This window comes from Sminthopsis crassicaudata, chromosome 3 (genome assembly GCF_048593235.1).
Source record: "Sminthopsis crassicaudata isolate SCR6 chromosome 3, ASM4859323v1, whole genome shotgun sequence".
Classification (NCBI taxonomy): domain Eukaryota; kingdom Metazoa; phylum Chordata; class Mammalia; order Dasyuromorphia; family Dasyuridae; genus Sminthopsis; species Sminthopsis crassicaudata.
Genome location: NC_133619.1, coordinates 256,958,044 through 256,971,625, shown reverse-complemented (window position 1 = coordinate 256,971,625; position 13,582 = coordinate 256,958,044). Strand labels below are relative to the sequence as shown.

Sequence of the window (13,582 nt, the reverse complement as noted above, 5' to 3'; positions counted from 1 at the left end):
TAAAGTATTTTTATAGGATAATGTTAATAGTTTGCATTTTTTTTTTTTTTTTTTTTTCTTTTTTGAGACTAGGGTTAAGTGACTTGCCCATGGTCACATAGCTAAGAGGTGTTAAGTCTCTGAGACCAGATTTAAACTCTGGTACTGGTACTCTATCCACTGCGCCACCTAGCTGCCCCAATAGTTTACAATTCTTTTGAAACCTGTATATTGTAAAGGGCAGAACGCGGGAGAAGTATACTTGAAACAAGGTGTTAACTCAGTGAAATTGATTAAAAACAATGGTTATCTAGTTTAGCATGGTGATTAATAGTTCTCTAGTTCAGTATGATTGATTTAATCTTACAATAAGGTGTTAACTCAGTGGAATTAAGATAATGATTCTCTAGTTTACATGTACTTAGTATAGTTCTACAAGTTGATACTTATCCTACAGGATTGACACCTAGGATGCTATACTTAGAGTATATAAAAGTTAATAGATCTGGAAGGAATTCAGACTTCAAGATAGAGACCTTCCTGGTGGTTCTCCTGCCTCCTGCATTCCCCCACTGAAACCAAAGGACCTCCAGAAAGCTAGCCCGACCCCAGACTGTGAAGGAGATAATAAAGACTTTGGACTCTATTCATGGCCATTACTATTCTGCTGAGAACAAGGCTGGTCCCAAGACCTCCAGAAAGCCAACCAGGACATAACACGATATATGTATAAGATATATGTATTCAGTCATTTCAGTTCTATGCAACTCTGTGATCTCATTGGGCTTTTCTTGGCAAACATACTGCTGTATCTGGAAATGGTTTTCCATTTCTTTCTCCGGTTTATTTTATGCATGATTTGCTCAGTCACATAGCAATTATGTGTCTGAGACAGATTTTTAATTCAGGAAGTTGAGTCTTTCTAACTCCAGGGCCAGCACTATATGCACTAAGCTACTTAACTGCCTTGTATAAGATATGTGCACATACACACGTATATGTTTAAATGTACATACCAAAGTTACTCCCCAATAGATAAGTGTGGCTTGAAGAAGAGCTATGTTAGTATTTCAAAATCTATGATCCTGTGATCTGTAATCATGAAGGTCTCTCCAAGATTCAATTTCTGAAAGGAAGCATTTGGGGTGAATTCATTGGCCAATACAATTTAATCAACATGAATTAAGATTCGCCAGCGAACACAGCATTGTGGGAGATAATGCTCTTCTTGGCTTTGGAACTATAATCAGGGGCCCTGTTTCGTTGTGACAGACAAGCACCCCTTACCACTCTGAAAATGTAATCCAGAATTGTATGGGCAATAAAACTGCCAATCAGTGCTATATGTACTAAGTGTCAACGGGAATTTTCTGTAATCTCTTAACAGTTGTCCAATCTCTCTTTTTTTAAATTTTGTTTTTTATTAATTTTTATAATTATAACATTTTCTTTGACAGTACATATGCATAGGTAAAAATTTTTTTTTTTACATCATTATCCCTTGTACTCCCTTCTGTTCCGAGTTTTTCCCCTCCTTCCCTCCACCCGCCCCTAGATGGCAGGCATTACCATACATATTAAATATCTTATAGTATATCCTAGGTACAATATATAAGTGCAGAACCGAATTTTGTTGTTGTTGTTGCAAAGGAAGGATTGTATTCACAAGGTAAAAATAATCTGGGAAGAGAAACAAAACAAAACAAAACAAAAAACACCAATGCTAACAATTTACATTCGCTTCCCAGTGTTCCTTTTCTGGATGTAGCTGGTTCTGTCCATCATTGATCAATTGGAATTGGATTAGCTCTTCTCTATGTTGAAGAAATCCACTTCCATCAGCATACATCCTCATACAGTATCGTTGTTGAAGTATATAATGATCCCCTAGTTCTGCTCGTTTCACTCCGCATCAGTTGATTTAAGTCTCTCCAAGCCTCTCTGTATTCCTCCTGTTGGTCATTTCTTACAGAACAATAATATTCCATGTCCAATCTCTTTTAGAATCTCTGAACTGAGTGCTAACCCAACATTCAGTCTGCTTGGGAATTTACGAAGCTGCTGCAGTGGGGAGAGCGAGAATAGTGGTGAGACATAAATACGTAACTCTTTAACTGCTCATATATAAGAAATTAGCAAGACTCTATTTGAAAACTGAGTAAGAAATTGACCTTGATGGGTCACACTGTCCCACCCCCGACGCTTCGGAGGCTGTCCAGGTGGTGGCGCTCTCCCTTTTCCACGTGACGTCGCGCCGCTGTGACGTCATTTCTGCGCCGACCTTTTCCGTCGTGCTTTTTCTCCCCCGTGTTCTATGTGTTTTTCGGCATCATGGCCCCGGCCCCGGCTCTTCCTTCGGAAATCCAGCTAGCCCAGCGGCTGGCCGGCAACGAAAAAACTATCCGAGACCGTGCGGTCAGGAAGCTCAGGAGGTACATCCGCGCCAAGACCGGAGCTGCTTCAGGTGAGGCCTCCAGAGTGCTGAGCGGGGCTGCACGTGGCCCGGGGCCGCTGCGGGAGGGGCGGAGGGCTTTGGGGGGTACGAGGTGTCGCAGAGGGAGCCGCAGAGGGAGCTGGAGGAGCCCTGTGTTTGTGTTACAAAAGGGGGGATGGGAGAAAGAAAGCGGGCGGGGGAGGGAGCCGGAGCCGATAGGAGGAGAATGCCGAAGGCGTCCACGTGGAGCTGATCGCGTCCCGGAGGAGAATATCCATCCCAGGTGGGCTGGGGGAGTCCCGAGTGGTTTCGAGGCGGCGCCGGATGTCACCGTCCCAGAGCAGATTGGGGGTTTTCAGATCGTTTGAGTATCCGTTGGGAATGGTTGTAAGGGTTTGTTGCTCCCTTCCCCTGCCCCCCGTAAGCATTTACTGCCCTCTTACTCCCGGCGTTGTGTTGTTTTCAGATTGTCTTCTCTATTAGTTCCTCGAGGACCATCTTTCTTTGCATCTGGCTTACGCATAATAAGTGCTTAATAAATGTTTCTCCACTGGCCAACTGACTGACTGTTGCAGCCGCTCAGATTTGAGATGATGAAGACCCGCACCCAGAAGGTGCCAGTGTCAGAAGAGGAAAGGAGCTGCTTATGTTATTAAGGCACCACCTGACCTTTGTTTAGGACATAATCCCAAACTGTCATTCAAGAAGTGGATTTAATGGACAGTTGTTTGAACTTCCCAAGACCCCTCGGTAATACAGCTGGCCCAGGCAGTTGTAATTAAAGAGGCTTGGGGAAATCCCCTAATGAATTTAATGAGAGCCGCTTTTCTCATCCTCTTGACCAATCATTTTGTTGAGATTTTAGTTTACTTTGGACAGAGGTGAGGCATTAGCCTGTTGAAAGGACAGGGCGATTCCTCTGGTCTTCTGCAGGGGAGGTTTTTCCAACATCTTTGTCAGTCTAATCGTAGTTTCAAAACTCCAGCTTTGAAAGATTTCTTAGAGGTCACATGGGCCTCAGTTTTTATACAGCAAATTAAAGAAAAAGATCACAGGTTTGCCAAAGTTGTAAATAAGAAAAAAAATTAGTTTGCACCAGAGGCAGGATTTGAAACCGCCACATTTTCTGATTTCATAGCTATTTGATACCTCTCAGTCCATCAGGGAATATGACTGAAACTCCCTTGATTTTTTTTCTTTTCTTCTTTTTCTCCCTTGGAGTTTCAGATCCAAGGGAAAGGGGTGGGGAAGAGTGTGGTTTCCTTCACTCCCTGCCTCTGTAGGAGCAGAAAATGGTAACTGGTTAAGTAGATGGCCCACAAGCTATGCTTGCTCAGGCAAACCTAGCGGTGAGATAGGATGTGGGAGGGAGTGGTCCTGCTTCTTTATTTCTGAGCTGCTGCCTTGTGCAGTAATTCATTTCATTCGTAAATTATAATTTTATTTAGGCATTCTTCAGTTGGTGTCCAGTTACAACAAAAAAGTTGTAACCATATTTCCTATGTCCTTGATTTCCTTAGGACACAGTGATGCTATCGTTGAGTCAAAGAAACGCACATCTTTCTGACTTTGAGAGTATAAGTCTAAATTACTTTCCAGAATAGCTGAATTAATCAATTTACCACCAGTCCATAAGTAATGCCCGTCTTTCCATAGGCCCTTCCACCAATAGCCTTTTCGGGTTTTGTTTTGTTTTGTGTTTGTTATTTTTGCCTGCCAATAGGTGTTGCTTTAATTTGCCTTTCTCTAATCATTCATCTTTTGGAGCATTTTTTTTCATGTGGCTCCCTGGACCCTGAAAGTTAGGTGGCCCAGAATCAAATCTCTTTACCTCATTTCTTAATCATCAGCTCCAAACCATGCTGCTAGTCTCTTCCTTCCTATTTTTGTTCCCTTTTGTGTGTTACATGCCTGTATTAAAATGGAAGCTCCTTAATCTTAGAGATTATCTGATTGTGTGTTTATCAAGCTTAACACAGTATGCTATGGATCATAAGCATTTATTAAATGCTTTATTTCTCTAGCTTTCTATCTCTGCCCTTTTTTCCTATGTATGGAATGCATTCTCTCCTCAATTTGGTCTTTTTGACTTTGGGTGAAGAGGGTGTTAGTGATACTGATAAAGAAGAGAGTATCACTTAAGTATTTTTTAAAGTCTCTACCACATTTTAGCTTAAATGTCACTTCTTCTGTGAAGTCTTTCCTATATTCCCCAACTATTAGTGTTAAATGCCTCATCAATTTTTGTGCTGCTTTATATTATAGCTTATCTGTAAATACTGTGTCCTCTTCAAAAGACTATAATCTCTTTGCTGGAACATTTTGTTTTTATATGCCAGTAAGTAGCAAAGTGCTTTGCATGTAATAAATACTTAATTCAGTTGAATTTGCATTATCCCAAATGCATAGAGGCTATTCTGGCATATTAATGTTAAGGTCATTCTGCTATATTTAATATAGAGTCATATTGCTGTTTATTTTTTCTAAGGGAAAAAATTGTACTCAATTAATTTGGGATCAGCTTGGGATTTTATTCATTTATGCACATAGAAGATAATAGTAAAAATTTATATTGCTTAAGGTTTTCAAATAGCTTTAAATGTATTGTTTCATTTTATTGTGTGAAATAGGTGATATTATGTAATTTTTACAAAGGAAGAACCGTTTGAAGGCTAAGAGGATAAATGACTTGCTTACGGTAACCTAGGTAATAAGCAGCTAAAGTCAGGTTCAAATTTAGATCTTCCTGACTATCTGAAACTGTTCACTACGTCATTCTGATGGATATGAAACTTTGAAAACAGTATTGACCTGTTAAATTATTGCTTTTGTGGTGCATCGTGTGTGTGTGATACATCTCTCTCTCTCTCTCTCTCTCTCACACACACACACACACACACATACACATACACATAGTGGTTATAGTGGTTTCTTAGTTTTGATTTTTTTTTTTTTTTTAATATGAAAGGGTGAACCAATGAAATTTAAATGTTTTGTTTTTTTTTTAGGTGGGTTCAGTCATGACGAATTGTTAAAAATATGGAAAGGGCTTTTTTACTGTATGTGGATGCAGGACAAACCTCTCCTACAGGTGAGTTATTTTTTTAGTTTGGGTTGAGTTGGGAAATTCGAAGGAATTTGCCAAGTCATTGAGGGATCTGGTGCAGACCCTCCAGGGTGACCAATTCCTGTGCTAATGCATGGAGAAAAATTGAGTCGTAGTTGTCAGCATCATTGGTTTTCTGTATGTCTGGAATAACTGGCTCTTTAAAGTAGACTTACAGAATTGCTTCCAACTGTTTTTAGAAGAGACTGACTTTCAGGAAGCTTAACTCAGTTGCCTCAGGCCTGGTAAAAAAAAAAAAAACAAACATCAATGTTCAGAGTTGAACTTAGGTTTTCTAATTTTTGTCTATTATACCATAAATCGTGTTGTGTTTAGGATTGATCCCTTCCTTAATCCACTTTTCTTATAATTTCCTCGTCACTTATTTTCCTGTTGAGTGAAATGGATTAGTATTCAACTCTCTGTATGTGAGTTTATTTTTTTTCCTTTGATCAATTCAGATGAGTAAAGGGTTTGTATCATTTATTTTCCCCCCAAATTCCCACCCCATCCCATTCCCTCTTTCTAATTTTTTTGTACACTGTGGTTATATGAGATAGTTTTCCCTAACCTTTTTTCCCTCTGTCTCTTTTCTCCCACCATCCCAGGTATATTCTGTTCCCCTTTCTCTAATTCCTTTGTTTAATAAGATTTTAGAGATAACACATGTTTCATATCCTCATATTTCAATGTATACTCATTTTGTCCTTATTGTTCATGCATGTTTGCTTTTTTATGTTTCTCTATGCTCCTGTTTGAACTTCAAGATTCTGATATTTTCATTAGGAATACTTGGAAATCAAGTCAATCAAGGTTAAGTGACTTGCTCAGGGTCACATAACTAATAAGTATGTGAGATCTGATTTGTACTTAAGTTCTCCTGACTCCAGAGCCAGTGCTCTATCACTGTAACATCTGGCTCTTCTTAACCATTTTAATTTTTACAGAGCTTGTTGCTTGATCAAGGTATTATGTATCTCCACTGTTTCCAACTCTTTCTTCTACAATTTTAATTTCTTTTTATAAATTCCATTAAATATTTGCCAATTACATATAAAAAATTTAATAAGCATTTAAAATTTTTTTTGAATTCTAAATTCTTTACCTCCTTGGTGCCCCTCCCTTTCTTAAAAAGTTTGATTTCAATTGTACATGTGAGGTTATGCAAAACATTTTCCATTTTAGCCCGGTTACAAAAGAAAACCAAAAAAAAAAAATAATAAAATTAAAAGAAATTTTTAAAAATATGCTTCAGTTTACATTTAGAGCTCATTAGCTTTTGAGGTGGATAGCATTTTTTGTCATGGCTCTGACATATATATAATCTAATCCACTGAGCCACCTTTTTACTTCTTAGCCAATACCAGACTGTTTTCAGAATTACTACTCTGTGAAATAGTTTAAAATTAGAACTGCTAAGCTGCCTTCTTTAACTTTTTTCATTGATTCCTTTGATAATGACCTTTTGTTCTTCCAGATCAGTTCTGTTACTATTTTTTCTAGCTTTAGCTTTATATTTGTTAGTTTGATTGGTATAACCCTGAATAAATATTTGGTTCTATCTAGAACCGTTAGTTTGAAAATTTTTTTTGTAATGGTGTTCATATACTTTGGATTTGTCTTGACAGGTGATCTCTCAAATTTTTTATATTGGCTGCAATTATTTTATTTTTGTGCCTTAGATTTTTTTTAATAGTAGCTTTTTATTTGCAAAATATATGCAAAGATGGTTTTCTACATTTATCCTTGCAAAACTTTGTGTTCCAATTTTTTCTCCCTCTCTTCCCTCTATCTCCCTTCCCTAAATAGCAAGTAATCCAATATATGTTAAACATGGGAAACATATTTCCACATTTATCATGCAGCTGCAGTTATTTTAAAATAAATTTCTCTCTTTCTGCTTGGTTTTGTTGATAGTCTAATAAAAATGATGATGATTTAATGTGAGTTTTTTTCCCTGTCCCACAAAATTTCTTCAAGTAGATTCTCTAAGGTTTTCTAAGCATATCATATCATGTGCAAATGAAGTATTTGTAAAGTTCTCAACACAGTGCTGATACATAAGCCATTGGAGGGAACATTTTTTTGGTGGGAGTTTCAATTCTAAGTTCTCCCTCCACTTCTTCCTCTACACATTGAGAGTACAAGAAATTCTGATTTTTGTCTCTTATATCATAGATCATGGTGTTTGGGATTAATCCTTTCCTTAATCTACTCTTCCTATAATTTCCCCTTATGACTATGAAAACATACAAATCCTATTTTCACATTAGCCATGTTGCAAAGAAAAAAAAAAACCCAAGAAAAGTAAAGAAAAATGCTTTGATTTGAACTCAGAGTTCTTTTTCTTTGTTACTGGATAGCATTTTTTTTTTTTTTTTTTTTAAATATCATGAGTCCCTTAGAATTGTCAAGAATCATTATATTGATCAACATAGCTAAGTCTTTTATGGTTGATTATCATTACATCTTCTCAGTTTTTTCTGAAACCATCCATCTAATTGTTTTTTACAGTACTACGGTGTGTGTGTGTGTGTGTGTGTGTGTGTGTGTGTGTGTGTGTGTGTGTGTACTGTTGCCAGTACTTTTCCACCACAAAGAGCTGCTGTAAATATTTTTTGTACTTATAGGCTCTTAAAAAATGTTTGTCCCTTCCTTCTTTCTCTCTGTTCCTCATTCCCTTTTTCCCTTCTTTCTTTCCTATCTACACTTTCAGTGTAGTCATCTGACTTACTCATGTAACCCAAGGACTCCTTAAAACTGCTAGGCTTTTCCATCTTCCCTGTAGTTGAGCTCTTTTTTGATATGTTGTCTCTTCCAATTAAGAGTGTGAGTTCCTTGAGAACAGGAACTGCTTCTAGGCACAGTGCTTGTCACATAGTAAGCAAATTTTTTCATTCACTAAAGTTATGTTCAGGTAGTAATCAGGGATTTTTTTATTTTTTTTGTTTCCTGTACAGGAAGAACTTGGAAATACAATTTCTCAGCTTATTCATGTTTTTCAGAACACAGAAACCCGTGAGTATATTATAGTCTTCTTTTAAGAAGTATTTTAAATGCTAAGTTCATACTTTTATGGATAAGAATTAAAAATAAATCACCAAATAAATTGCCTTCTGAAATTTTTGCTGATCAATACATATTTGTCATAGATTCTCTCCTACTGGAAAGACTTGGGCAGAACCTGTAGAATTTCTCAGGGGCCAGTGGAATTTTAGTCTTTCTGATTAAATTCTATTTGTATTGCTTCTTTTTATCATGGTTGATTGTCATATGGCTAATTGACGTTGAAATCCTGATGCCTTTGTTATCAGGGTCTGTTTAAACCTCAGTGATATAAAAGACTTTTATTTTTTAGTGAGGTAATAGCAGGTAATATTTTATTGTTACAGGGAATAATGATTTTACTTCAGTTCTCCTTAGGGTTTGGTTGTCCAAAACCAGTTACTGGTAACTAGAACCAGGACTTCAGTATAATGAAGATAATTGACTACTTAGGTCATTCAATAAGCAATTCTCCAGGTTAAAACAGAACTGGGAATATTAAAGAAAATAAAAATACAGTAGAATATAAATATTATTAATACATGGTTTTTCCTAAGTCATTATGCAGCCTTTGAGTATCCTAACATAAGTAAGGTTTTGAGTTTAAAACCACTGACTTGTCCAAAGAGAGATCGTTTTTATTATTGCTTTGTATATAAATTGTTTTTTTTTTCCCATTACATGAAAAGATAATTTTTAGCAATTCACTTTAAAAACTTTTTGAGTTCTAAATTTTTTCCCTTCTTTCATCCCTTTGTTCCCCTTTAAAACAATAAGTAATTGTATATAGGTTATATATGTGCAGTCATGTAAAACATTTCCATATTAGTCATTGTCAGAAAAGAAAAAAAACTATAAAAAAATTAAAGTGAAAATAATATGCTTTGATCTGCATTCAGACTCCATTAGTTCATTCTCTGGATGTGGTGAATATTTTTCTTCATCATTCTTTTGCAATTGTTTTAGATCATTGTATTCCTGAGAAGAGCTTAGTCATTCATAGTTGATCATAATGCCAGAATATTAGGTTCTTTGTAGGATGTATGTATATTGTAATATGTAAAGTTGCATGCATTTATAAAGAAGGTTCAAAATTTCCAGTAGACAGTAACATAAGGGAATAATTTTTTAAACCTTGCCTAGGCCTCTGAAATGTTATGTCACTGCTTTTCTGGTGATCTTATACTATCCTTTGAGAACCAATGGAATTATCCTGGGAGTAGTATGTAAATTGTTTTTTGTCTTTCTTTGGGGGGGGGGTTGGGAATAAAAAGCATACTGTACTTCCCTGTCTTTGGTCCACATATGAAAAACAGTGGTCTTGAAATCCCATGTATCACAGGGAGGTTTTATTATTGATAAAATTTCTTGTTTTCTTTCCCATTTCCTCATATTACTCCTTAATTGTTATAAATTTATTTCTTATTTAGGAAAATAGCATCAAGTCACAAGATAATAAAAGTTAGTGAATAAACCAGGATTGCAGACTATATTCACCTTTTTTTTTTTTTTTTTTAATAAAAATTGGTTTTTTTAATGTTCTTTTTTTATATAATTGTTACTTCCTAGTGATTCTCCACTTAATCCCAGCCTTAGTCCCAGTCTTAGTCTTCTTGATTCTATGCTCCAGTCATGTATCATTATCAGTCTTCTGAAGTCATGATTGGTCGAGGCATTATCAAAGTATTTTTTATCAATTATTTTACAGATTGTTGATAATCATTCATGTTAAAGCTTCAAAATCTTTGTTCTCCTATAGAGCACCTGTTTGTTCAAACGTTTTGGCAAACCATGAACCGTGAGTGGATTGGAATAGACAGATTGCGCCTGGATAAGTTCTATATGGTAAGAGATTTGCTTCTATGTATTCCCCATTCTAAGTGGGCTGTGGCTATGTTTGATGGGGAGAAGATTAACTTTCTAATATGTTGCCTCATGGTTATTTAGTTTTAGTTTTTGTTTTGTTTTGTTTATTTGTTTTGCTGAAGCATTTGGGTTTAAGTGACTTGCCTAGGGTTATACAGCTAGGAAGTGTCTGAGGTCATATTTGAATTAGGGTCCTCCTGACTTCTAGATGGATACTCTATCCACTTCGCCATCTAGCTGCCCCCAGTTATTTAGTTTTAATAATGATTGTTAAGAAGAGAAAAGAGAATTGGACTATAGTTGTTCTGCCTCTGGAGAAATTAACCTGTACTTTGAAATTGAATATTTCTTAACAAATCTTATTTATTCAGTGACATTCCAGTTACTAGAAAATTTATTTTACTGAGTTAGAAAAAATAGTAATATAGTTTATTTGGAAGAACAAAAGGTCAGAAATTTCAAAAGATATCAGGGGAAAAAGATGTAAAGGAAGGAAATTAATTAGTATCAGATATTATGAGGTAAGAGAATTGTTGAAGTACAAAATAGATATTTTGATTATTTTAAAAATTTCTTCTATAAAACCAATGTAGCCAAAAATAGAAGGAATGCAAAAAATCGGGCAAAATACTATCATAGTCATTCTCTCAAATGGAATATGATTGAAATTCTGCTGTGGTGTAGGAAATGAGCTGGTTAATTTAGAAAAACATGGAACAACTTGGATGTATGAAGATGTATGCTATTCACCTTCAAAGAAAGAAATGACAAGTAGAAATATGTATAATATGGACTTACAAATATGTGTATGAGTATATTGTATATAAGAGTATATTGATAAATATCTCTGTGTGTGCGTGTATGTTGTTAGGTATCTGTGTGAGTGTGTGTATGTGTATATTGTATACATATCTATATACACATATATATTTCCTATGGGAGGTGGAGAGGAAAGTGCATAACAAAGAACAAAAGAACTTAGAAGAAAGTAGGGTAGCTTGGCACAGTAAATAGAATACTAGCCCTAGAGTCAAGAGGACCTAATTTCAAATAGTGCCTCAGACACTTGATATCTAGCAGCTGTAGGACTCTGAGCAAATTCCTTAACAGAATTGCCTTGCAAAAAAAAAAAAAAAAGAAAGAAAGAAAGAAAAGCTGGGTAACTTTATAAAGAACGTATAGTGTTTATTATATAGGTTTCCTTGAAATGTAAATTTATTTCTTTATATTGAATCTTATCTTGTGTTTTCTGTATACATGGAAATGTTCTTTTTTTCCTCATTTTAAAATGGAATTTCTTATATTTAAAATGAATAAAAAAGTTTCCAAAAAAAAAAAAAAAAAGAAACTGAATGCTTCTTGATGAGATGAGGTGACCAAAATCTATGTGTTCTGTTCTAATCTAGGAGCCTCTGGTGGTTGACCACGTAGCATAAAATGGAAAAAAATAAATGCATAAAATTCATTGTAAAAGACAAATATGGAAGTGGCTTAATAATTATTCTGCTACCATATATGAGCCCAGGTCAGGAAAAAAAGTTGCTAAGCATTTTGATTGAATTTAGTTGCCAGGTAAAAAGGCATATGAGAAGTTTCCTCCCCAAGCATTAAGAGGAGCCAGCTTCTCTCCAAGAAGAAAACTGATACTTGTTACCTTAGTTATGGTATCAGTTACAAGGAAAATTTCCCCATCTGACCATGACCTTGAAGCTTTTAACATTGAAAAGATTGTAATTATTAGATAGATATCCTAATAATGTGGTGATGACTGCCCTGCTTTTTTATTTTTCTGCTTAAGCTCATATTTCTACTTTTCTTTTACCAATTCTTCTTTTGTATTAAGCTAATGCGCCTGCTTCTGAACCAGTCTTTCGAGGCATTAAAAAGAAGTGGATGGGAGGAAAGGTCAGTAAATCACATTTTAGATTGATTAATACTATCAGATAATGGAAACTCTAGGGTAAAGCCTTCCCTTTAAGACTTTGCCTAATTCAAAGATTATTAGTTTATGTATTTTTAAAGATGTGGATCACAAAATGATCTGAAATATTTTTAAGAAATCATCCAGTCAAATCTGAATTATAACTTTTCTTTCATGCCTTATGTTTTTAAAAAGCACTGTCCTCACAATTTCTTATGAGATAAGCAGTAAAAGTAGGATTACCACCACTTTAGATGAGAAAACTGAATCTCAGATGGGTGTAATGAATGGCTCCCTCATGATCACATAGTAATAGAGAGGATCTGTATTCAGAACCAGATGTTGGGACTCTATAGTGTGCCATAAAATTGTATAGTTTAGGGAATGGTTAAATAAATATAGTTAAATGAATATAATTGAATATTTCTGTATTGTAAAAAATAATGTGGGGCAGCTATGTAGTGCAGTGGATAGAGTACCAGCCCTGAAGTCAGGAGGACCTGAGTTCAGATCTGGCCTTAGACACTTAAGAAGTCCTGGCTGTGTGACCCTGGCCAAGCCACTTAACCCCAATTGCTTCGCAAAAAAAAAAAAAAAAAAAAAGTCTGTGATGAATACAAAGAAGCATAAATTTATGATTTGTTGCAATCAGGAAAACAATGTATGCAGTAACATAACAGTATAAATGGAAAACATAAATATAGCCCTCAGAAGCAATATGAGATATTCCAACCCTATTTCTTTGCAGAGGTAGGAGGTCCATAGGTTTAGAACATTACATGTATTTTCAGATGTTTTTTAGATATAATAATTTTTTTGTTCTTCCCTTTTTTTTTCCTTAAAAAAACATCTGTAATATAGGATGTCTTTGTGGGAGGGGAAAGGATATTGGCAGAAATTTTGATTGTTAAAAACAAAATGTATCTGTAAAAATTAATTTTTAAAAGAAAATACTTAAGAAATTAGCAGCAGATAGTATTTAGTGTTCAGCTAACAATTCAGACTCATAAAATGAATTAAATGATTGGTTCATCCAGAAAAATCTCCTTTAAATATTAAATAAGGACATTGTGAAATATGAGCATAAGAGGCAGCCATATAAACTGGAAAGAGCATGAGCAGTCATGAGTGATCTTGGTTTGAATCCTACTTCTAAATACCATGAGCAAGTCATCTAACCTTTCTCAGCCTCATTTTCCTCATCTATAAAATGGCGATAATAATGTCTATC

The 13,582-nt window shown here is 35.4% G+C and overlaps 1 protein-coding gene across 4 annotated transcripts in view; it reads left to right on the top strand.

Annotated features, from left to right (window-relative positions):
• Positions 1 to 2,239: 2,239 nt before the first annotated feature.
• Positions 2,240 to 13,582, top strand: part of RRP1 (ribosomal RNA processing 1) — a 29,804-nt gene continuing 18,461 nt past the window's right edge. Inside the window, exons 1-5 of one of the 4 annotated variants that reach the window (XM_074300528.1) lie at positions 2,240 to 2,443; positions 5,422 to 5,504; positions 8,480 to 8,537; positions 10,324 to 10,409; positions 12,274 to 12,335. In XM_074300528.1, coding sequence (XP_074156629.1) covers positions 2,311 to 2,443; positions 5,422 to 5,504; positions 8,480 to 8,537; positions 10,324 to 10,409; positions 12,274 to 12,335 — 422 coding nt within the window. In that variant the 5' untranslated portion in view covers positions 2,240 to 2,310. Of the gene's footprint in view, positions 2,444 to 2,489; positions 2,697 to 3,024; positions 3,164 to 5,421; positions 5,505 to 8,479; positions 8,538 to 10,323; positions 10,410 to 12,273; positions 12,340 to 13,582 lie in introns of those variants that run through there. The other 3 variants (XM_074300530.1, XM_074300531.1, XM_074300529.1) reach the window with 3 other exon arrangements.